This window comes from Melanotaenia boesemani, chromosome 9, assembly GCF_017639745.1.
Source record: "Melanotaenia boesemani isolate fMelBoe1 chromosome 9, fMelBoe1.pri, whole genome shotgun sequence".
Taxonomy (NCBI): Eukaryota; Metazoa; Chordata; class Actinopteri; order Atheriniformes; family Melanotaeniidae; genus Melanotaenia; species Melanotaenia boesemani.
In genome coordinates this window covers 12,190,446-12,216,968 of record NC_055690.1, presented here as the reverse complement: position 1 = coordinate 12,216,968, position 26,523 = coordinate 12,190,446, and the positions used below count along the sequence as shown (strand labels likewise).

The following is a 26,523-nucleotide window of genomic DNA, read 5'->3' as shown; positions in this document are numbered from 1 at the left end:
GATGAATGGCTTAGCAGACGTGGAAATAAATGGGCACAGAGTGCAAAAAGACATTGGTCCTCTATCTTGTCAAGTGCCACGAGTCGTGGCTACAGGACCACAGGCAACTATCTCTTCTTCTACACTTCATATCTACTAGTTTCAGATGACAACATGATGGTAAAATACAAGGCAAAGGTAGAGCTAATATTGCCATTTTAAAGTTCTGACCTCTGGCATCACTTGTAACAAGGTTCACTACTGCAGATCTGATAATGCTGTGCAGATGAGCACTGAAGTTTCAAATCCTAAATCTGCGCCTAAAAAGCAATTAATGTAGTGAAATTGGGAATTAAAGAAGTTGGTGTTTATAAAAAAGAAATGTGCAAACATTATTCTCTAACTAAATGAGTGTCCAGAAGAGCCTTAAGAATTTGTCAGTTTTAGAGGAGACTAGCTCATCTGTTTACACAGTAGCTAGTGTCTGTTCTGAGTAAACTGTCACAGGTCTCTGTGGGATGCAGAGTGCAAACAGTGGCAGAGATCAGTTGGGAAATAATGAGCAGGAAAGGGCCTTTTTTAAGAGTGGTTCATGTGTGGTCTTTGTAGCTTGTCAGTGAAAAGGATCTGTAGTACTGTAGGTATTAATTTTTTTAGTTTCAGCTGGTGAAACTGTGTTGGTGCTTGGCAAATTACTCAGGAAGTATATTTTGCTCTTGAGTAACAATACACTTAAGCTGACGATATGGTATAAATTAACTGGCTATTGCAATATTAATGTTTAATATGCATCAGCTGCCCCTGAAAAAAAAATTAAATGCTTTCTTTTTTTGGCCATTGCTGCCCATTGTGATTGTTGAGGCTTCTTTTGTTGGGGAAAAAAGACAAACAAACAAAAACACATGTGTACAATTTTCACAAACTTTTTTTTAGAAAATTGTGCATCCTTAAAAGAACGGCACTACTGAAGCTGTGTAGGCACACAAAATCTGGTTGTCTTTGATAGTGATTTCAAAGGTAACCAAGACTCAATCGTGTCTCAAAGCAAACAGTAAATGACCAGAATTCTTCTTTTAACCATGTTTTATTTATTTATTTTTCCTCTCTGTTTTCAGACGGAGCCTTTCAAAATCACTCTCGGCTGCGGACGCCTCCTCTACCAATTTCTCACTCTCACTCGCCCAATCATCAGCACCATGCAGCCTCTATTAACTCTTTGAACAGGGGCAACTACACTCCACGGAGCAACCCAAGTCCTGCACCCACAGACAGCTCTGCTCCACCTGAGGGTCCTGCCAGTGCTCAAGACTCTGGGAGTACACAGGATAACTGGCTACTCAACAGTAACATCCCTCTGGAAACAAGGTACTGTGTAACATCATTTTAACAATCTTCGATGCAGAGATTTCGGCATCTTAAAGATTTAGTGTGAGCTTCTGCTTTTGAACTCAAATTTTTGTGTTGTCTGCACCATATTAAATTACTGCAGTGCTTACAAGGAGCAGAGCAGTAGTATGGAAAATATCCTGCTTGGGGCAAAGGTCTATGTTTGTGATGAACATGATTTTGTGGCGAACAAGAGAAAAGTGCTGCTTTTGGCCTTTTGTCTAATATTAACAGACCTAACAGTAAAAGCTATTGAGTTTAAACTGCAATGTAACTGTGCTGGATAATGCTAAATTATATCCAGGCTCCCATGTGCAAGCTTCATAGCTCCTCCACTTCAGCTCAGAGTTTTATTTATTTCATATTAATCAGTGTTCAGTACTCCAGCACATTTCTCAAAAGGAGGCTCTTGTGTAAAGTAGATCTGTCAAGTGTTATTGTAATAAAGGGAATGTCTGTTGGTATTTCTTTGGCTGGTTTCATTGGAAGCAGTATGAAATCAAGAATACCACAGCAGAATTATTTCCGTCTTATTAATGAGTGCCCGTTTTTTGCAAGTAGTAAAAACTTCCCAAATAAAATCCATCTTTTCACAGTCACTAAGTGACTTGCTGAGCAAATATATTTTTTAAATTATGGATAGAAATACTTCTTGTAATATATTAAATACTAATAATATTGAAAATATAAAAGGGCAAACAAGGGTTTAAAAAACTATAGGAGTGTAGTCCACAGTTCTGACAACTGACAGGTTGTCTCTTGTCTACTGAAAATAATCGATATTTGTTTTGTCAAGCTGTACTGTTCAGCCTAATTTGAGTCTGGTTGGTTAACTCACACTAAGTTCCTTCTGACTGTGATGAAGACTGAGATGTGTCCCCTAGATTTCTACTCTGTCAGCTTTTTCATCGCATGATTAGGGGCTTATCTTTTTTTTTTTTGGCGGGGCGGGGGGTGAAAACTCCTGGGCAAGATAGCTTGTCATGGACAACAAGCATATATTGTCATGTTAGTGGCAATTGCATAGCTGTATATACTTCAGATCTTGTGGCACACATTCATTTTGAAAAATTATCGGTCTATGAGATGTAGTAATTTGCATAAATAAAACAATTGTTTTCTAAGAAAATGGCAAATAGCTAATTTGGCATCACTAAATAATCAGTCATGAGCAGACTTATTGTCTCACAGCCTTTTTTGTGACGGTTCAGTCAACAGGAAAATGAGAATCAATTTCTACTGATGGGACAGTATAATGTATAACGAATGATTACACATCATCCAGCTCCAGGTATTCTCTGTGGACAAGAAGACAGATGGTGATGAGAGGAAAGAGTTCTGCTGAGTTTCTACAACCCATTGCCTCAAAAAAGATCAACTACCAAAGTAATAAAATTGAAATCATTAGTTACATCCACATGGACCCTGCAATATTAAATTTCACTTTTACTGGGTAAAATAGTAAAACATTGGCCATCACTTTTGTGAAATGAAATGGGCCTGACAAATTATGCACCAGCAGCTCTTCTCCTGCTCTGCCACTGGAGAGGTGCCAGTAGTTGGTCGGCTCTATCCAACATCACCATGTTCTTTAAGTTTCTGCCAAGCATTTCTCCCTCTCCTGCTTCATTAAAAGTTGCATTCTTCCCCAGAACTAAAGCTTGAGAGACCATGAATAGACTTCACTTCTGGCCTCCATTGGGCCCGGGATCAAAATCAAGTCTTTTCTCTTGGACCACTGAACGTGTTCAGTCTGCCCGCTGCATGTAGACAGTTCATTGCATTGCATTGCTGCAGTATTTCCTTATGGAACAGAACTCTCATTAGGGGGAGGGTATTATGGGAGAAATGAGACATGAACCTCCAGATATTTTAGAAAATGCTGTTACTTGGAGTGTTGCAACCATTAAAGGAAAAACTGTTGTAATCCATTATCTAGTGTAAAAGCAATGAAACTCAAGTGACAAGTTAATTTGTATTTAAAAGTCAAATTAAGATGTCTAAACCAACTTTAAGTATCTTATTTGTAAGTGATACATTGTTTTCTTCCAATCACAAAGGAGCCAGAATACTCTAATGTTTATGAGAGAAGAGCAGGACGCTTGCAGAGAGGGGCAGGGCTCATACAATACAAGGTATGGTAGTGTACGAACACGGGGAACAAGGGAGCTAGATGTTATTTGTCTCACTTTTCTGTAGAAATAGTTCCATAAGGGCCTTGGTTTCTTTGTCTCATGCCATCCATCTTGATGTCCATTTGTTGTTGATGTTGCTTGGTGATCACATACTGTATTGGCATGTTTGTGTTTATGGCACGCACATCTCACACTAGCTTCATATCCATCTTTCCACCTGTGTGTAGAAACATAGCAAAGCAGGCATTCCTAGAGACTTTACAGGACAACTTCATTGAGATGGATATTCTGGCATCAGCACGCCATGATGCCTCGTACAACGACGGGTATGTTGCATGTTTGCTATCTGGCTCAAACTACTGTTAAATTCTGCTTTGCGATGAAAGCAATTGATGCCTGTGCTATTTCTCCATCAAACAGCCCTCTGTTTTCAAACACTGTCAGTCATCAGCGTATGTCTCCTGCAGTACTAGAATCCCTGCTGTATTTGTCCTTTCCTTGTCTGATACAACTAACAATTTGCATCAAGTCACATTGTGGGTTGTATTGCTTTTGATTAATGTTAAACATGACCGCTTTATGATGCAGTCTCCCACTGCTAGAATAGGATATGTCAGAGGTTTGTCTTGATATTTACAAATAAAATATGGTCTTGGTAACTTTCTGCATTGTACATTATAAAATGACTTTCAATCACATTTGTGTCACCGTTGCTTGGTAGCTTCCTGTAAACTTGTCAGCAAAATGGCCTTGACAACAGTGCTGCTGTCACTGACTCTCTGATGGGCTGATCACACGCCACTTGGACATGTAGCTCTACACATGTTTTCTGATATAGCCAACTGTGCTCTTCAAGGGCAAATAAATATGCTTCACTACATACAACCTCATATGCTGAATTTCTCCTCTGGACATCCTTGACACACAGTTACAGGGGTTTACTCTTCTCACACTGACATGAATACATAAACAACAGCCAACCGTGGACACTAGTCCTATAAATTTGATATAAAATTGATTCACAGCTTTAACTTTTCAACCCAATGTGCCTTAGTTTGCTCACTAATCTAGCGGAAGCATGACTGCGATTAACGGAGCAGAATTGGAACAAAATTACAGAACACCTGGAAAGGCTGTGCCTTACAATATTAGATAATATTAGATTAAATTATGATAGACATCTTTTACTACAGTTTCTGTTGAAACTAAAATAGAAAATGTGTTTTCCCAGGCATTTCCTGTTCAAACCAGGTGGAACATCACCAATGTATTGCACAACTTCACCAGGATACCCTCTGACCTCCAGCACGGTATACTCTCCTCCCCCACGCCCTTTGCCTCGAAACACCTTCACTCGACCTGCCTTCAACCTGAAGAAGCCCTACAAGCACTGCAACTGGAAATGTGCTGCTCTCAGTGCCATCCTCATCTCGCTAACACTGCTGCTCCTATTAGCCTACTTTATTGGTGAGTCTCTTCTAATGCTGCTTCACTCAAGTATGTGTAACTTTTGCCAATGCACCTCCCGTCCAACCCCTCATTCAGACACAGACACAGAATGATCCTGTGCTCCTTTGTATTTCTTCTTTCTTCCATTTTGATAGAGATTAATCTGTTCCCTGCACCTTTGAGTAGTTATATTGGGACTCAAGATCGACTCTTCACTCGCACAACTCCTTTAAAAGAATATTATCATTCATAGATTGGGTAGGTTGAATCTGCAGATGGGCAAGCTGGTGGCTCGGTCTTGTGAATAGGCTAGACAGAAAATAGATTAAAAAGACATCAGCCATCACACAAGAGAGGACTGCACGATCAGAATATTCATCTTATGTGATTGACCAGCTCTCCCGGGTCTCAGCTGGGTAAGGATTATCAACTAAGTTATGCTATTAAATTAGTTCTGCTCAATTTGTCTGCTTTCATCCTTCAAGGGATTGATATTCATCTTTTGGCATATAGGCTGAAATTTGTCTGTTTGTGCTACTGTACAAAAAAAAGACACAAAATCTCAATCAAAAATAAAATATTAACTAAATGAAGTTGCAAATATTTAATTTAACATTACTTGTTTGAGTTTTTGCTTTGTGTTTCTGATAATAAATTCATATTTTGACTTGATAATTTGCTGATCAACCATACTGGCATCAATTCTTAATGATAACAGTTCATTGGTCAGTTATCAAATAGATTTTGACGAGACTGAAAATAAAAACAAAAGAATTTATAGAAGCAGAAAGAAAAGCATCTGTTGTGACAATATGGTTAATGAGAAGAGGTTGATGGGCAGAACAAAGATCCACTTAGGATTTTTAGAAGTTTGGGGTTCTTTGTCTTATAGGCAAACAATATGTTGACTCGAATAAGGTGGTCAGAGTTTGGTGGTGAGGTAAACTAAACCACAAAAGACCCTGTTAAAGGAAGTACAAGGTCATTAGTTTCCTACACACTAGAAAGGTTAAAGAAGATAGTTACACTGTTAAAAAATAAAAATAAAAAGCTCTGTTTGAGGGCTGGATTTAAATATATTTCTTGGCAGACTGCTTAAGGATGTGATGTACATAATAAATAGGAAGCACTTTTTTTGTGAGAAGTAATTAAGTACTGTCTGGTCTGTTGTTCTAGCTCCAAAAAGAGAAGTTGATGCTTTAATTCCATTTAGACCAGGGGTAGCCAACGTCGGTCCTCGAGGGCACCAATCTGGCAGGTTTTCCAGATTTCCCTACTCCAGCACACCTGACTCAAATTAAATGGATCCAACAGCCTATAAGGATCTCCACAATGACTCGTTAGTTTAAGTCAGGTGTGTTGGAGCACAGAAATATGGAAAACCTGCCAGATTGGTGCCCTCGAGGACCGACGTTGGCTACCCCTGATTTAGACTATGACTGTGCTTTATTATTATTATTATTATTATTATTATTATTAGTAGTAGTAGTAGTAGTAGTAGTAGTAGTAGTAGTAGTAGTATTTTATTTTATTTTTTTTATACTTTCTTAATCCCAGATGGGAAATTCTTTCTCTGCATTTAACCTATTCTAATTACTGGGAGCAGTGGGTTGCCAGGCCAGATTCCGGCACCCGGGGAGCAGTTGGGGGTTAAAGGCCTGTTTGCTCAGGGGCCCAGAGTGGTTTTACCTCAGTTACCAGGATGGAAGCCAGATTCTTCAGACCCAAGCCCACCTCTGTAACCACAAGACTACCACTGCCACTGTGTTTGACTGTGTACCATCTTAACATTAAAATGATTGCACTGTTGCATTCAGTCTAATGTAAATGTAAATGTAAAGAAAAAAAAAGGTGAAAACACCTGTTAATTTGCATGTCATTAAGCAAAGAGAAGGCAGATCTTTTTGCATGGCCATCATCAGGGAGATAAATTAATTCTCCATTGAGAAAATGTTTTATATATATACAGTATGTGATGGGCTGTAACAACCAGAATAGCTTTTGTTTCTTTTTCTCCTTGGGGCCATATGAACTAAAATCTGATTTTCATTTTTTGTCATCGGAGCTATTTAGAATTTCATTTGAAATTCAGTATTCCCTGTAAATAAAAATCATTTGCTTGTTTTGTCAGGGTGAATATTTATGTATTAGCAATTTTGCATTGAGACAGAAGATGTGATCAACTTTTGGTTTGGCTCAGTTTTAGCATCAGCAGTGTAGTTTGGCTGTCAGCAAGATACAGTATGTCTCCACTGCTGGTGACTTGGCCAAAAGCCAAAGAGCCCCATCAGCCTGACAGTGATTAATCAGACTATGTGATTATACCGTGCAAAACTCAAGCCATCTCCTGATGCACCACAAGTAAACATTCAGGAGACCGAACCTCACCCTAAGCCTGGAATTTCCAATCAAGAACAAGAGCCATATTTAATTAAAAGCTGATGAGAAAATACATTTAATTTCAAGAGCAATTCACTTTTGAAGCCTATAATTGGGAAGTCAGGATGAGATGTCTAATAAACCTCATTATGCCTTGTGACAGATGTTTTGACTTCAAGCACAGTTTTTCTTTTCCACAGCTGTGTAAATCGCCCCATTTTGAAGTGCAGAAAGGTTGGGAGTTTTTGATGGCACTATTTTCTCAGTGGTTACTTGCTCATTAGCACATTTGTTATATGTACCTCATTTGAAGGTCATCAGTATCCTCCTGTGTTCACTTCCATTCACCATGGGTATCCAGCCAAGGACAAAAAGGTTGTGTCTGAGAAATTTGTTCACTCTATGATCCTCCAACCCAGAAAAGTCTTTTCTGCTGCACACATCTCACCTGCTTGTCTTTCTGTACTTCTGTAGAGCATTGTTCTTACTTCATTACTTCATTAATTCATTATCTTAATTACATATTCCAATTTTTGCCACAATTAAAAAAGGAAGTTTTTACCTATTTGTAATCATGCAAAGGAATTCACAGAGTTTTGAGCCCATACCATGTGTATTAGGCCTCTCCATCTTAGGTTGGAAGATTGTTTAAATTATCTTCTTGGCAATTATGTTTATGTTCCCAGTAAGTCATTAACTTGTTAACAAAAAAGTGGTCCTGGCAGATCAAAACAACTTCCATTGTAGTTTATGACTTTGTAGCAGGTTTCTGATGCCCCACTTCCTCAAAAAGAAAATGGATTTGCCCAAATGTTCTGAAAGTCAATGCAAATGCATCCAGAAATGTAAACTGATTATTATTATTATTATTATTGTTATTATTATTATTATTATTATTATTATTATTATTATTGTTATTTATTTATGCTACTATCTACCTACTATCCTTATATTGTGTCAAATTAACATTAACACAGTAATTGTGTTACTTGCTTTAACACTATTGCTGAAATGGTATGTGTAATTTTGACTGCTAGGTATTATAACAGAAAGTTGGTTTCTCATTGGATGTTATAAATTAAATTTGACAGGACAAAACATTCCAATCGCAAATGGACTCTAAACATAATAATTTCCAGGTTTTAAAAGAATTATAGTGATATTATGAATAAATTTCAGTTGTCTAAAGATTGGGGTTTTTCTGGAAAAATGGCTCTTATTGCCTCCTGTGAGCAACACACTCAGTGAAAAGTGCCATGATCAGGCAACAGAGGTGCTTATTGCTGTGGCAGATGACCTACAGCTTCAACTTTTTCAGATTGCCAGAGATGTCTTCGAATACAGTACCTTTGTTCTTTAATTGGCAAATTGCATGGTCAGACTTCATGCCAAGAGATAAGAAGAAGGAGGGTACAATATGTGTCCAAGACAAAATGGAAGATGCAATAAAAGTGTGGTACTCTTGACAGGTCAGTAAAATCAGTTGAACACAGACTCAGCTTGTCACTGCCAGTAGCCTTCTTATTAGAAGTACCTTTTTATTCAGTCTACCTGTCTTGATTTTGCAGCTATTTGCAGCTGCAATCTGAGTGGCATTGTAGAGTTTTGCAAAGTTTGAAAATCGAGCAAAACAAATTGAGGAGGCTCCTCTCTGGCTTAGGTCCAATGCTCTGCATATCATAGATACCATGAAGGCGCTGAAGTAAATCTTTCAGAATGGGAGGGGTAGGCTCTTCAACCATTTTCCATTAGAGCCCTCAGGGACGGATGGGATGAAGAATGGGGCTCACAAAGACGTGATTACTAGGACATTTGGAATGACATCCTGCCTGGTGACTTTGCAATCGTTCAGCAACATATGCTGACTCTTTTTTCATGTTGTCAGTCAATGTAGTGCTACAGATCAAAAAGGAATGTCTTTCTGCAGCTTACAAAAAGACAAACAAAGCCATCTGTCTCTTCTCTGGTTGCCTTCCACTGACACAGTCACTTCCACAAATTTTGGACAGGCACAGAACAGATGCTGGTATTGCAGATGAACTTGCATCATCTTAAAAGTTGTGTTTTACCTTATAAACATATGTATCTAACCTTTTACCAGAGAACCATACAAGTTGGTGTTCTCTATATATGCCTGCTCAGTCTGCAGGGTTGTCTGGGTAACGGTAGCTGCATTTCATTTTAATGGTTGTGATGTGGGACCCAGTCAGCCATGATTAGGGTGGTTCCTGTGGTGGTGGCCTCTGTGGTCATGAGTGGGGTATCTCCCTCTGTGGGGGACTTTGTGTGTTTTATCTGTATGAGTGTGTGAGACATATTGAATGATTAGGTGCTTGTTTTTAATTCAGTTAAGTTATATACTTGGGTATGTAAAAAGTTTACTTTTAATTTGATGTTGAAATTATTTTATTTTCATATTTCATTATTGCTGTTATTATGAAACGCACTTTGTGCTGGTCTTGGTATGAAAACTGGCATATAAATAACATTTATTTTGATTTTGATTTGAAAATCAACATTAATACATTAGGGTTTTTTTTTCTGAGTGGGGGTGTTATAAAACTCTCTGCAACATGTGCAAATAGAAAAGAAAAGCTAATACAATAACATCTATGTCATCATAATTTTTAACTTTAATGTTAGAAGCCAAGGTGATTTGAAAAAGTACAAAGTTGGATTCTCTTGCTCTGGTGTGGTATTAAAAGCTAGTTTTTTTAAGGCTGCAGAAAGCATGATTCTGTATATTGTTGACAAAATTTATTTTTAGGACTTCATTCAATCTTATTTTATTCGTTTACCTTCCAATAGTGTGGAGCAACAACAACAACATATTATTATTATTATTGTTATTACTATTATTGTTTGTGTGTGTGAGTATTTTTATTTATTTATTATTTATACTATTTATATATTTACCACTGTGTATGTGGGTGAGAAAGTGAGATGTCAGTATTGAACTTGGGCTGGCTCAATCTAAGGGGCTGCTATGCCAGGTGAACTAAACCTGGCATTCACAGGAGCATTCAGCAACAATAAGACCAGATATTTTCCCCATTTTTCCATCTGGTCTTTTTGCTCATGAAGTGTAACATTTCTTTGACGGTTTAGTAACTGTGTTGCTCTGGTCTGTTGTCTCAACTATCCGTAAAAACCGAGACAGTAGTGATGTTGCATCAATACCAAAATATTGTTACTACTCTGACTCAAACCTGCTTGCATGTCAGAGCAGCGTGCTCTTTCTCCTTCTTTTTACACAGTGCTGTAAAAAGCACCATGTCTCTGCACAACGAGACAGAACTTTCATCTAAACTGGGATGGGACTACAGATGACTACAGATTAAAATTAGCCTGAAGTGCTAAGCCTGGCATATTTACATGGGGAACTTCATGTCCATTAATATGCATTGTCCAATTTTGAATATGAATAAAATAAAAGAAACAAGAACAGTAGATTTTTCCCATTTCGAATAATCAATTAGTCAGTGCATTAGTTTTCTTTTTCTTTATAAAAAGTAATTCAGTTTAATATATAATATATATTAAACTGAATTACTAGTTCATAATTTTATAAAGAAAAAGAAAACTGATTTGGAAGAGGCAACACTCAACTCAAGACATTCAATAATTTCCCTCTTTATAATTGAATTGTATGGTTATTTGCTTCAGGAACTTAAAAGATCGAACAAAACAATGAAATAACTCTATTGAATTTCTGGACGTTTTCTGCTGACTGTTAACTTTCAAGTTGGCTTTTGCCTTACTAAGCTCATCTTGTCCATTCCCTTATTGGTGATCTGTCATGGTCAGCCCCTCCTCCATCCTGTGCTCTACTGCCATTGTTGCAAAGGACATTTCTTTTGTCGACCTTGTAAAATATCAGTGTGCTTCATCCACTTTGTTCACACTGAAAACCCCCATTTTTTTTCTCTGCTGATGTGTTTTCCCCTTCGTCTTTGTCCTTTAGTTTTGCAGGGAAATATAAAGATAATGAGTTTGGGAAAATGAAAAGGCATCAAGGATGGCCCATGCTGATGTTGGTGTGGTGAGACAGATGTTGTCCCATGGGGTCAGGACAGCATTCATCCTGTGATCTCACTGCTCAGCACTTTTGAGAAAAGGCCATTAACCATTAAACCATGTATTGTTCCTCTTTATGTTTACTTCCTGTTTCTCCACCTCAAAGTTGCTAAAATGTAAAAAAAGTGATTGATCATGTGGTGTAATTGGGTGTATTTTATTTCTAAAATGTTTATTTATTTGGGAGTTTGATTTATAAATATTAATTTCTTGCTTGGATGAAATGCATTTTAGTTGTTAAAGAAATTTAATTCTGACCTTGTTTAATGTTTAATCTTTCAGCCATTCATCTTTTGGGATTAAACTGGCACCTGCAACCCATGCAGAGACAGATGTACCAGCTGTCAGAGGACAACACAAGTGGCCTAACTTTCCCTACACACCTGACCTTGCCACCACTAGGGAACACGGGGTTAGAAATACCTGATCGCAAGGGGAAAGATGACAGTAAGTAAAATCATTCTATTGAATTTATTAACTTGTTTTTTGTTGTTTTTTTTCTGAATGATTTGCAACACTCCATGCTGCACCCACATCAGAAAAGCACAACATAAAACAGGGGAAAAGTTTTGCAAATCTGAGTTTACAAATGACATTTCAGTGCTTATGCAAGTTTGCCATTATTTTGTGTTTGCTAGTCTCCGTGGTATGCAAAGAGATCTTCATTGTAATCCTATGAAAGTTGTTGTAAGTGGGAAAGTGTTATTTGTTCCTGGAGGGAGAAAATGGGACGGCTTAAGGGACGGAGTATCCGGGGGCTAGAAAGGGATTAGCCACTCTGGCCCCCTCAGAACGGATGTGATCCTTTCATCTCCGCTTGGACTGTCTGTCCTGGCAGTCAAAGAAAGCATGTGCTCACCCCACGGTACCAGCTACTTTACTCAAGGAAAGTTTGCTCTGTTCTATTCTCGATTTGCCACATGCGGACTACAATAGGTAGAAGATGGGGTTATTACCATATAGATGAATTCAGGAGTTGTCTTTTTCATTTACCAGGCAGCAGAAAGTGCGTTTAGTAAACAACAAGCATGACTACAGCAGAAAACAGTGCCTGTATGGCAGCTGTTGCTGACAGGAAATCAATAGCTGTAGTTTTATAAATAGTTTCATTTTGTTGTGCTGTCACCAAAAACAATGCCTGACTACCTAATGTTTCATCAAGGTGATGCAAATGGGCCATGTTAAAATTAGGTGTAACTCTCTGTCTTTGAGTTTTTCCTTTTTCTTTTTTTTTTTTTGTCTTGTCCTGTCCAGCATCATAGCAAGCAGAATGATGGTCTGGCTGCTGTGTTGTGCTGAAAAAAATGCTTTGCCAAGAGGAGCTTTATAGATATAAGGCCCGTCTTGATAATTTAAGCATTATTTTTTTTCCCATTCATCTATTGCTGATTTTACATATTTATGCTGGACCTGAGAAGAGGGTTAAGACAGGAGAAAGTAAAAAAACAAAGAAAGGTAATGAAAGAGAAAAAGAGAGTAAAGAGATGAGACAAAGGAAAAAGACAAGGATATACCAGATATACGGTAACAACCTTAGCTGTTCAGTCTTAGCAGAAAAAATACAGACAACCAGCTGCTACACCTGCAAGGAAATAAAATAAATAAATAAATAAATAAGAAAACACCTGCAACATCTTTAAGAAAACAAAACTGACAATCATCAGAAGCACCTATAAAAAAGACAGACAAGCTGTAAAAAGAAGAAAGAAATCAGTCACAACAACACAAACATCAGCAACACATAGAAAAACATGAACATAAACCCACAACACAACACAGTGACTGTCTCAGCATTCAGATTAGTAAATAACAGGAATGAATAGTGTTCAGTGCGCAAATGCAAATGGGACACCACAAAGATCAGAGCCATCCCAGGGGGCCCCGGGCATCCTCCTAGAGGGTGGCAGAGGAAGGCCCCAGCCAGAGCACCCCGCAGCCACGGAGCACTGGCCCCAGGAGGCCAGGGACGGCTGCTGCCAAACGCACCAGTTGGCAGCCACCCAGAGATGGACAGAGTGCAGGGCACAGGGCCCCATGAGCCCAAAGAGTGAACCCCCGCCCCCCCATCTGTCCAAGACCGAGCTTATTGTCTGTCCAGCCAGTCCGTCCTTACCTCTACAGATAAGCATGAAGCTCGACCCTATAACACTTGTGCCCAGTCTTCTGCCAGTAATCTTGGTGTCATGGTAGACAACCAGCTGACCTATAAGGACCATGTTGCCACGGTTTCCCGCTCTTGCCGATTTGCTCTCTACAACTTTAGGAGGATCAGACCCTACCTGACTGAACACACGGCACAGCTCTTGTTCCAGACCACTGTAACTCCTTAGTGGCAGGCCTGCATGCTTGCTCAGTTAAACTTCTGCAGATTATTCAGAATGCAGCAGCATGTCTGGTCTTTAACCAGCCCAAAAGAGCTCATGTCACTCCACTGGTAATCATTCTTCCCTGGCTTCTAGTTGCAGCATTCATCAAATTTAAAGCTCTGCTTCTGGCTTGCAGAACAATAACCCAAACAGCGCCGGTCTACCTTCACTCCTTAATCCAGAGCTACACTTCCTCTCGACAGTTGCACTCTGCCAGTGAAAGACGCCTAGTGCTCCCACCACAACGTGGTGCCAAATCAGTAGCTAGACTCTTTTCCTCTGTTGTTCCCTGGTGGTGGAACGATGTACCAAACTCTGTCCGATCCACAGAGTCCTTATTCACTTTTAAAAGCAAACTAAAGAATCACTTGTTTAAGGAGCATTTCCACACTTAGCTTGACTCTTCTACTCAACAAAATGAGTTAGAAAGATTTCTCCTATTTGGTACAACTCAGCTCCAAATAAGTTCTGTGCACTTAGGCCCAAGATGATACTGTGTGATGAAATCGTGATTTTGTATTTAAACAAAGGACTATTATAGAGTGGAATTATATAGAGAAAAAAAATATTTTACTGCCTCTAGCACTACATGGCAGCACCTGGGTCCAACCCTAGCACTCTGACTACCACTTAATTATGACGTCCCATCCCTCTTCCCATGATTGATATGGGTAGACAGTTCCACTGTGTGAGGTCGTCCTCGATAGATTTTAACAGCTGAACATAGTTTACTTTTTTTTTTTTTTTTTTTTTAGTTTTGACAGACCTGGGGGAAATGTTTATCTTATATCACCTGGGTATAATGTGGTAGTGTAAATTTTCTGGAAATGACAGTTAATTGGCAGAACTGTGGACTTGGACCAGCTGATAGAGTAATCTGAGATTAATAAGAATTTGTTAATGAGTGTGATGGTAAGTAATAAAGAGGTATGTGAGTTCTGTAGGAAAAGTAATACATCATCAACATAAAGACTTATCTTATGCTCTAAATTCTTTTCCTGGATGCCAAGATCTTTACCTTGCCTGATAGCAGCTGCTAAAGGTTCAATAAAAATTGCAAACAGTGAAAGGGAAAGTGGACAACCCTGTCCGGTGCACCATTTATGACTCTGTCTACCCTTATTGAAACCTGTTTGTTTGGGATGTATAATGGAAGGGGTTATCTTTTCTAATCTTCTAGAAAGTACTTTGCTGATTATTTTGAGATCTACTTTTATAAGGGATATTGGGCAATAACTGGATGGCAGTGTGGGGTCTTTGCCCGGCTTTAACAGGAGGCTAATGTTAGCAGAGTTCATATTTGGTGGTAATTTATTATTTTCCTTAATTTCTGAGAGAGGTGAATCCAAAGCTATAACCTTCTCTTGATGTAATTTTGTGAGGCTGATGTTACTAAGAAATTGATCAATATTGTTGTCTGGTGGGTTGATTTGTGGTGTGTATAATTTTTGGTAAAAGTCCTCATGATCATGGGTCCTTAATTGAGGCTATAGCTGTTTTTTTCTTTATTTATTTTAATTGATTAGCTAAATATTTCCCAGACTTGATAGCATATTACAAATTCTCCAAGCAAAGTCTTTGCACTAAGAACTATTTTTTCTTGTCAATTATTTTATTTAACTTCAACATAGCCCTTCTTATTCTATTTATTATATGTTCATCTGTAGAAGGACCATAAGCATCCTCTTTTGCCTTCTCTTTCTTTTTCTTATAAGATGAAAAACCTGTTATTTGCCTCACATTACTGCTTTTCCTGCTTCCCACATAACACTTGATGATGTTCCTGGAAGATCATTAATTTGTAAAATATATGCATATATGCCCCATTATTTTTTTAAAGAAACTAATAATGTCAGTGTCTTTAAGTAATGATGCATGAAATCTCCAGTTTCTAGCTGGTGGTGTGACTTTCTTATTCCTCAAAGTGAAAGAAACTGGTCCGTGATCGCAGATGGTGATGGGATAGATTTTAGTTTCTGAAATATTGCTTTTCAGAGAACTACTGACTAAAACGTAGTCTAATCTGGAATAAGAGCAGTGAACTGAGAAGAAGGTGTAGTCTCTGAGAGTAGGGTTGTGAGAATGCCATGCATCACAAAGATCAAAATCCTTCATATGCTGTTTGACAGAATTAATATACTGCCAGTTCCCAGGTTGCTGTGTTGATGAACCGGTCAACTGCAGAGTCCATCACCAGGTAGAGGTCTCCTCCCATAATGACTGTGTTGTCCAGGCGATCCGAGAGTGAAGCAAAAAGAGAGAAAAAAGAAGCATTGTCAACATTTGGACCATATAGATTAGCAATGCATAGGTTAAGATTGTGATAAATTAAGATGATAAAATTAGATAAATTAAATATTATAATTCTACCTTCTGGATCTACAACTGTGTTGTTTAAAGTGAAATTTACTTTTCATTTAAACGGATGGCTACACTTCTCTGGAATTATGACAGGCTGAGAAAAATTTAAGATTTTAAACCTCTATCCCCTTTTTGTTTGCACTCTCTCTTTCTGAGCATTGGCTTTCCATCACAGTATTGTGTTGAAGTTTAGCTTCCAGAAAAAACTAAATAAATTATTTAACCATAAGGCACATTATCACTGGTCTTTGCTTATGATTTATTTAAACAGCCTGATGAGCGTACCATTAATGTGCTTCATAAATATACATACCCCCAACCTGTGAAAAATGAGCTTGTGGGCTGCATCATTATGTACAGCCCTGATCTGGGGGAAGTAGAGTGTGCCCTGTCTTCACTGATAAACCCCATTGCCACTGATGGACTTTTGAGAGGATTTCCATCTGGTGTGCCACGTGTAACCTAAAGCCGTGTGTGCTTCCAAGTCCTATGGGTAGTTTGTATGGATGTCTGCTGTAGTCGACATTGCTGCTGAAATTAGCTCATCTACACAGCCAAACAGATGTTGCCATTCCCGCAGAGTCCAATATAAGTTGTATTTTGGAGCATATGGATGATTTTTGCCAGTAGATGAGCTAATACCAAAGCAGGTAGTAGCAATTGAAATCCTCTTCCACTATAATTACTACTTTGACTTTATTACTTTTACTTCTTGCTATCACAGTATTAAAACAGTTGTATTTTGGCAGTTTTTCTCATGCAATGTTCACGCCATATGTTCAGTCTTTTAACCTCAACAAAATAAGCAGGTTGATCCTTTCTCTCTTTGCTTTTTAAGAAGAATCAACCTATAACAATTCAAGACATTTTGAATGATATTCAGTCAGATATTTTTTTAACTTCTGTAATCTCTTTTCCAGTGAAAATGGTAATTGCTGGCAGTGGCCATAGGGATCATTCATTATATTTTTGCCCTGGCTGTCAGCAGTGTGATTAAATGTCTGTGATATGGTCAGACTATCATGCCTCAGCAGACTGACTCCTTCTGTCCTCCACATGCTGGATTAATGATGTGATCTCTCTGACCGATTTACTCTGTGTGCAATGCAGGCAAATTGGACAGCTTGTTCCCAGATGACAGCTATATAGATATGGGAGAGATTGACGTGGGCCGCAAGGTCGCTCAGCAGATTCCTCAAGGTATCTTCTGGAGATCCCAGGTCTTCATTGATCACCCCATGTACCTGAAGTTTAATGTGTCACTCAGCAAAGATGCCTTAGTGGGAATATATGGAAGAAGAGGCCTTCCTCCATCGCACACACAGGTGGGAAATATTAAGATGTTCCTTACACTATAGACATTGACAGGATTTAGTCTGCTGTTCTTACTAGTTTTATGAAAAGTCTATTTGAAATCATAATGTTGTGGGTACATTGAGTTGCATATTTAAATGTTTACTGCATCGGGGCATTTTTTAAAGCTTTATGATATGTTTGGAAAAGACAGTGGTAAATTATAAATGTGATGCTGCGTGAAATAATTTATACTCATGCCTGCAATTCTTTTTATGTTATCCCTCTGCCATAGTATATAAATCATGAAATTGTTAAAAACAAATTTAGCTATGTAAGAGGATGTCACGAATACAGAACAATTAATAAATTTCTTTATGAATCACGTTCTGGACTGGATTTACAATACATGTTATTCATTTCATTCCATCAATGAAATACAAAGTGATATTAGGCTCAGGGACCAGAAGAACAAGATTTTTCTTTTTACCAATTTCGCATCTATGTGTTTCACAGAATGAGATGTATTATATGTTTAATCATATTTCACTGCATGCTTCACACACTTCAGATTAATGTTGTAAATGCAGCTGTAGTTCAACAAATTGTACATAGCATTATTGTTGTTTGCACCAATGTCCAGTGTGATTCATTGCTCTGTTGAAATATCAGTTTTCTTGTTAATTTTACTTCAAAGAAAATAATCTAGAGTGCAGTATTCATCCAGTGACTGATTAAACATGAGTCAAGATTCCCTTCCTTACACAGATGAAAAGGAAATGCTGTCTCATTGGTATTCATTGAATCACTGCTGATATGACGCAAATCAGTGCAGATGTTATTTGGTAAATACTAACTTTACATTTAATTCCCCTGCTTCCCTGTTTCAGTTTGATAATTTCAAACAGGACTTTCATTTAAGTTATTTGAACTATGAAATTATCACAGTCCATCCATCCAAGATGTGGCAAGACTTAACTCAAGCTCCACCAGAACGATGAGTTATTCATGCAGCCTAAATGATGCTCCCTTGTAAAGAGGCCTGAAAGCACTCACGTCTCATGTGTCACTCTAATGGCATGTCTGGTCCATTCATCAGTCATTCTCACTTTCTGTGTGTCTGTTTGCAGTTTGACTTTGTTGAGCTTTTGGATGGGCGGCGGCTCCTAGCCCAAGATATCCATGGTCTGGATGGGCCTGTGGCTATGCAGCGAAGTCTTGTACCCATCACCACACACGACACAGGCTTTATTCAGTACATGGACTCAGGCATCTGGCACCTGGCCATCTACAATGATGGGAAAGAAACTGAAACTGTCTCCTTCCTTACCACTGCCATAGGTGAGTGTAACCTGTAACAGCAATCCATAATCTCTATAACACCAACCAGCAGCACCTATAGCAAACAGAACTGACTCAGGGCATGAGTAAGAGGCTGGTTGATTTCAGTAGCTGAAGAAGTGCAGGTTAATCAAGGTGAAGCTGCGTATTAAAAAATCAGGACATCGGTGCTATCCTGCTAGGATACTGAGTATGGCATTGAGAGATCATAATATCCTCATTAGCCCGAGTGTCTTACAAGTGAATAAGGGGTCCAGCTTCTGAGAAACATTTGCATACAATTTAAAGCATGATTGTACCCTCCCGCTAGTTGCATTTTTGATCACAGTTTGCTCCAATTTCCATCCACTTTCCATATATCAAAGTAGGAAAGATATTCTCTCCTTTGACTCTAACTTGGAGTGGCACACGTCTGTGTTCTACACATACATCCATCTTTTGTAGAAGTGACTTCATTTTGTACACTCCTCTTTGTTCTCCCTTAAGCGCTTTTGATTAGCACTGCTGTATCAAGCAAGGTGTGAGAGGACCCGAGGTGTCAACTTTCACAGGGATGGCAGCTGGGAGCTGTTCTCACATGCTCTTTAATTAAAAGCTCCTGGGCCAGAGTCCATCTGTGACAGGGGGCTGTGCCAGGCAGCAGATCGATGAGAGGCTGTCCTCAACACCAAGTGGAGACAGGCAAGATGCTCTGTACCCCCCCTGCTGTGCCAACAACAGCTGTAATTCAATACGTAATATATGATATGACACATGACAGAGTCAGAGCAGCATGTTTACTTTCGCTTATTTCTTCTTGACTGGATGTGCATGAAGCCCTCCTGTGGTTTGCATCAGAAAAAAACATGACTCGATAAGGTATTCTGAGCAACGGATGGGGTGGGGCAGAGTTAGTCAGAGCAAAAATTCTGCCTCTGTTCATTTGTATCAGAGCTGATCTGCTCACAGGAGCTCAGAGGGAGGCAGAGGGGCCCTTCTAAAATGGGTCACCGGTTAAGTGCCCTTCAGCAGAAATTGAATCCACCAACTGCCTGAATTGTATTGAGCCGTGGAGGGATGGAGTTGACCTTCAAATAGAGCAGCCCAGGTATAGAAATATATGTGAGCAATATCCAGAATAGACACACTGTGAAACACAAGCAGCATTGTTTAAAAGACACTCACAGTAAAATTATTTTAGTGTTTCTGGCGATGGAAGGAAAGAAGTCTCATTTTACTACCTGTGAGGTACCTTTTGCTCTTTACATGTATCAAATGAAAGATTTTCTTGCTGCACGTAGTCATGACACAATATATCTGGGGGGGATAGAGTCTGTGTCTTTAATCTGGGCTGCTCCTCATTACTTGGCTGTGGCTTCATGGCGATGTGAAATGTGTCCTACTGAATGTTTTGTATCACAACCCTCTGGAGCATGAAGCCATTTGTCCTTGCTGCCTGGTGCCAGACATGCTTCAACTCAGACATGGCTCCCTATGCAGAGGATGGGAGAGCAAAAAGAAGTAAAGACCCAGCCCCAAAGTCCCACTCTATATCCTGCCTCACTCCATCGCAGAGTTGCTTTCTTTGCACAACCAACCCTCATTCAAAGGTGTTGAGCATCCTCTGAGAGCATGGCAAGTTGCTTATTAAACCAGCCTTCTGCATGCTACTCTGTCCTCACCAACTAGAGAGACTCACAATAGTTAGCTCCCCTGATATGAAGGGTAATGAATTTCAATGAAGCTCTGCTTGAATCCATGATTTATTCGTTGGCCTATGTTGAGTGTGTGGCTAAGAGATATTCATGGCCTCCCTTCCTTGCTCTCAGAGGAATAGCAGGCAATAGACATATGCAGTGCGTACTCTACTAAATCAGAGTACTACAGATATTATTACTCAATTAAACATCTTTGACAAGTTTTATGTTGTTCAGCAAATGAATATGTATACAAGACTGAGAGAATAAACTCATAATAGGCACATTAATGTGGAATGTCTGCAAGTTTGATATTTCAGTGGATTGTAGTTTGACTTTTTGCAAACCTTGCTGAAGTATTTTTGTTTCTATATATGTATGTGCTGTAAAATATGCACCACAAAACTCTGTTATGTCCTTTGTGTTATGTCTCATACCATATCTTATTTTTATAACTATGACCTTTCTGCCCTATAGACCACTGGCTCCCCTTGCTTTGTGCAAAATAGCGCAGGCCCCTTTCTACAGTTTGATATTATAGTTGTAGTTGGAGGCCATCAAACTCCACCAAACTGCTGATTGCATCCACCACACTAGGGGATAGTCTTCCCTGCATCCCCTTCACCAACCCAACATGGCAAAGGAAAGCCTGAAACCCCGAAAAACAGCAGTAGCATCTCTCTGCTCACTGCCCACCCCTCTCTTCATTCCACTGTATCTCTGGTCTCCCTGCATCTCTTGCTCCCTCTCTTTTTCTTTTCTTTGTCTTTTTTCTGTCTTACATTGCATCCTCAGTGATGATTGACTCTCCAGGGTAAGGGGAAGCTGAATCCAAGGCTCACATTTCGAGCCCTTTGTGGAGTACAAGAGATTCTTTGTTCAATAAGTTTTGCCTCAGAGTTTGTGCTGCCTGAAGGCAGTGGACAAGATTGGATATTTTTCAGCACCATTTCAGGCTTAATTCAGTGAGCATCATGTTTCAGAGTTCTGCTGCTGTCCTCAGAGATCACTGGTCAATCGTGTTTCAAATAAAAGCCAGTGTCTGAACATTGTACTGTGATAGAAATAATTTTTTAACCAATTTATTTGATTTAAGGTTTTAGGAATATATAAAGAAAATTATGGAGAATGTTCCAAACACTCTTGCTTCACACAAGATATCCTCCATTTACTATTTTATCTTATCAATTTAACTTGACTTCACTAAAACCCTTAAATAGAAACTTCATTTACAATAGTTTCTTGCATCTATCACACAAACTTAAATCTGTCAACTTTTATTTAACCAGGAAAATACAACAGGATACAGTCCTTAGTTACAATGTGGCCTTGCAAAAACAATTTAACAGACAATAAACACATACAAAACATAAAAAAATATGTAAAAAATGCAAATAAATAAATTAGAATGATATATTGCATACAATGTGTAAACACCACAATGCCAAATTCAGCATAATTTTGATTGAAAATGCATTCATTTTTTTACTATGTGATTTCTCTCATATAACATTGAACATACATAATACTGTACCTTTCTGCCATCTTATCATTGTTTCGTCAATGTGTTGCTGCTCTCCATAAATATCTACATTGAATGACACGTTGCAATCTTATCTCAAACTTCTGTAGGTTTCATAAACCAGAACACACACCATCATTATATACAATTTGAGTTATTGTATTTTCTGTGCACATGACACATTTATCAACACCACTATCTGCATAGTAAATGCCCTAGGCTACATGAAATATTATGAAATATTATGACAGATAATCACACAACATGCAGTCAGTGCACCAAATTAAGTTAATCAAATGTCTCTAGCGTGGTGCTTTTAACATCCAGTGCGTTTAGGAAATTCTGATAATTTAATGGATTTGTAAACTTTAGTAGAAGCATAAGTAATCACAATTAATCTGCTCTACTTGAGAACTGTCCCATTTTTGTGAAACATAAGTAACGTTCAAAGAAGTTGAACACTGTGAAATGTAAATGTTGAGTCTGATGGAGCCGGTACTCATAACTGTAATTAGCCAAACAAAATGAGTGGGAGGAAAATTTTTTGGAAATCACATTACTTAGAAAATCTGATTGCTGTCTTGCAGATTCTATTGATGACTGTCCCAGCAACTGCTTTGGAAATGGTGACTGTGTTGCTGGAACTTGTCACTGCTTTTTAGGATTCAAAGGACCTGACTGTGGGCGAGGTGAGTCTCTCATAATACCTTTAATAATTGCTATCATTCAGATATATTGTAGGGTAATGGCCATATTATGTTCACTGCATGACCAGAATAAAGCAGTTTCGTCTCACAGTTGCTTTTAACTGACTCAAATCTTTCTCCATTAAATTAAGATGTATAACTCCAAATGACTCATTTTTTGCCCACACGCCTTAGTTGAGTATTGAGTTGCATATAAGAGAATTTTCTAGACTGCTGTATAAAGAACGTTAGAATAAATTAGCTCAGGCTTTCCTTTGTTAATACAAAGCAAAACAAACCCAAAAGAAAAAAAATCAAGTTTAAGCATTGTGTTAAAACCACTAGGTTTATTTTGGATTTATCTTTACACATGCTGAACTGCCATCTGTAATACATGTGTTGATGCGCACCATACTTGACACTTTTATTCAGCTTTCTCTTGTTTTAATTCATTTTTAGTAGCCATTATTAAGCTATGAATAGTTTGGTCAGACTCTCATTGCCAGATGGAGGATTTAGCACACACACTAAGGATTGTTAAAACTGCAGTTGGAGGGACCATTCAAATGGATTTATGCTCTGTGCTCTTTTCAAAGCTTCCTGTCCAGTACTATGCAGCGGGAATGGTCAATACCTAAAAGGTCGCTGTATGTGTCACAGCGGATGGAAGGGTTCAGAATGTGACGTTCCCACCAACCAGTGCATCGATGTCACATGTAGTGGCCATGGGACCTGCATCGTAGGAACCTGTATCTGCAACCCTGGCTACAAAGGGGAAAACTGTGAAGAAGGTAATTGTGATAGTGTGTCCAAACCTAATAATACTCCGCATTGGGCTTCTCTAATAAATTGGAATCTCACAGTCTCTTGTTGTTAAAACAGGACATCCTGTAAGAACATTACTCCCATGAAACCTTATCATCCTAGGTGACTGTTTAATTCATAGATATGACAATATGTTTACCAGTACATAACATTTATTGTTTTGAAGTTCAGATATAAAGTTTAATGTTATTCTGTGAGGAACTCCACCTTCATTCGTTGGTGGATAATGCTTGACTTGATAAGATTGAAGGAGCCATTGTGTTTGTCAGCTCTTGAAGGCTCTCATTTCAAGATGAAAAATGGACCCTGGGAGTTTGATAAATGGGAGTTTCTGACATCCATAGGCCCCCATTCTATTTTAGGTGGAGTGCTAGCCATAAGGAGTGGAAGAGAATGTGGATGAGGGCCCTTTAACATTTTTACCTTTCTTCCATGTGACCTTCAGCCACAATGATTAATTGCCAGGAGAGAGTTTCTTGTCAGTTAGCCTCTGATCTTTGTGTCTTGTGCCCAAGCCATCTGCTAAGAGGCAAGAGATCCTGTTTGTCTTACTACAACAGCCTTTATAACCATTTATGTCATGGTAAAGGGGACCTGCCATGACGTGGCCTACTGCTCTCAGTGGCTGGACATTGCTCCTACTTGGCGCCCATTTGCCATCTGTGTGTACCATGCTGATATTGTCTTGTGGATAGAATGTTGATATTCTGAACGTATTCTCCCATGACAGTTGCCCCTTACAAAATGAACAATAATTTGATAACATTACGAAGGAGGCGACATAAGCTTTAATTTGGCATTAGCATGGTAACTGAATGAATGCAGTGAGCAGTGATACAATACAGAATAAAGAAGGAGCAGAGTGAAGCAAGTGCATGGCTTCCTGATCTGTAAACTAGGACCGACCATGCTTTCTTCCTTAGGAAGTGTGGCTGTTGCTTCAGGCTTTACCTTACTGTTCTTTACATTCAGTTATGCAGGTTTCAGTCTTTCTTGCTTTGAATTAGGCATCATTGTTGCTTCATTAAGTGATCTACCATTTTTATAAGGATTTTTTGTTCTATGAAATGAAGGGAGGCTGCCAGCTGAAGCGTGGGTAGAACCTGTAGGTCTGTGCCATAACACCCACAGAGCAAACAGCCATTTAATTTGCTCCTATGTAAATCTTTTCTCCAGATTCAGGAAAACAGATTTTTTTTTGTGTGTGTGTGTGTCTGTGTGTGTGTCCCTCTATACCTTCATTGTTCATTTGCTAAGCTGGTTGCTCCCGCAGCTGCAACCCACTACAGTTTTCACTCTACACAGGCTTAAATAGAGATGCCTGGCTGCTTATAAAAAGCAAATGATATGTGTGTTTAACGCTTACTCTTTAAAATGCTTCCAGTGGACTGCTTGGATCCAACATGCTCAGGCCGGGGTATTTGCGTCCAGGGAGAGTGCCACTGCTTTGTAGGTTGGGGTGGGCCAGGATGTGAAAGCCCCAGGGCTTCCTGCATGGACCAGTGCTCTGGACACGGAGCTTTTCTAGCAGATACCGGAACCTGCAGCTGTGATCCCAACTGGACAGGCCATGACTGTTCAACAGGTAAATACTTTCAGTATGAGAATAAATATTGGTTCATTTTTACAGACTGATTTAGATCTGATTACAAAAACAGTACATTAGACTACAATGGTTTTATTGCAATATAAAGGACGCTTGGGTTATTTTCTCATTTACTGTTAATTGTAACTTGGGGTGGATATGAAATGAAAAGTCAGAACAATCCACAAGGAAAAGTTAGCCAGGGGCTAGATCAGCCCAGCCAATCCAGAAGGCAATAGCCACTAGGGACATAAAGTCTGGGTGAGGAAGCAACTGCCAGGAGTCAGCATTAACAAGTAAAAAATACCTGTCGATATTTAAAGCTTTTTATAGTCACAACCTGCAATAAACAGTTTTAATTCAGTGTTGATTTGTTTCCCTGATAAATTACATAGAATTTTTGGTAATTGCTAGGCAACAATTTTTGATTTTCTTAAAAAAAAATGCTCACAATAAATGCCTCCGTTTTTTTAGTCAGAAATCAGTTTGATATCAACAGCAATCAAATTCTGTTGATTTCGTGCAATTTCTCTCACTCCAGTGTTCAGAGCTTCAGTACGTAAAAACTAGCAATTAAACCCAACTGCCAACATCATTGTCACTTCATCTGTGAAAAAATCCTCATGCCTTGGAGCCCAAATTTATTTCTCTGCTTGATTCAATCCAACTTTAATAATTGGCAGGCTCCTCACAGAAGTGAACATTAGTGATGTTCTAAAAAGAAAATGGTTTTGCATAAATGCATCAGTTATTCTCTTTTGTGATCAGTTAGGAGTCCAGGACTAGCAATCAGATTTTACTCTTAATCTATTTCTTTTACAAATGAATTCATCTTCAGTTTCCACATGGATAGGTGGCAGCTGCAGAAAGGATAAAAAAGCATGCTTAGCAGGGCTACTGTCAGTGAGAATATGTTAATGCTCTTTCTTGAATTCTCCGTATTTTTAAATTGGTGCAGGTTCACAGTTGATGATAGCTTTTTTTTCTCTTTCTCCTTTTTTTTCATTTACTTTTTGCTCTGGAGGACCGTTCCCATTGTGTTCATTGTGTCCATGGAGAGTGTTCTCTCATGGTAGTCAAGGAATTGAGCATAAAATATAGTTTTACAGCTTGGATGTTCCATCTCGAGGCTCAAAGGATGACAAAGGTCCTGTAAAATGTAGTTCTAGCTCTGTAAGAGGCATGCTTGCACGCATTTAATAAAGAATGGTTTTACTAAAAACCTTAATGAAGTCAGTGATGGGCTGCCGTAGAGCTGTCAAATGCAGGTATCTAGCATTCTAGCATCACTGATTTGCAGTGTTACCACATGCAAAAAATCAAGGGAAGAATATTTTTTTCCTTATATTGCAAGTCTTTTCCACCATAATAAATGCTCATGTGAAACCATATTTGCATTCTATAGCTGTTCTTCAGCAAATTATAGCTTCTCATAACACTTTTTGAACTATGCTCATGTGTTG

At 38.7% G+C, this 26,523-nt stretch overlaps 1 protein-coding gene across 2 annotated transcripts in view; it reads left to right on the top strand.

Annotated features, from left to right (window-relative positions):
• Positions 1-26,523, top strand: part of tenm4 (teneurin transmembrane protein 4) — a 156,722-nt gene that overhangs the window by 70,779 nt on the left and 59,420 nt on the right. For both annotated transcript variants that reach the window (XM_041995265.1, XM_041995264.1), the window contains exons 5-14: positions 1,095-1,344; positions 3,426-3,500; positions 3,728-3,826; positions 4,732-4,967; positions 11,688-11,852; positions 17,243-17,457; positions 18,556-18,766; positions 22,552-22,653; positions 23,247-23,441; positions 24,860-25,060. In XM_041995265.1, the coding sequence (XP_041851199.1) occupies positions 1,095-1,344; positions 3,426-3,500; positions 3,728-3,826; positions 4,732-4,967; positions 11,688-11,852; positions 17,243-17,457; positions 18,556-18,766; positions 22,552-22,653; positions 23,247-23,441; positions 24,860-25,060 (1,749 nt within the window). The remainder of the gene's footprint in view (positions 1-1,094; positions 1,345-3,425; positions 3,501-3,727; positions 3,827-4,731; positions 4,968-11,687; positions 11,853-17,242; positions 17,458-18,555; positions 18,767-22,551; positions 22,654-23,246; positions 23,442-24,859; positions 25,061-26,523) is intronic.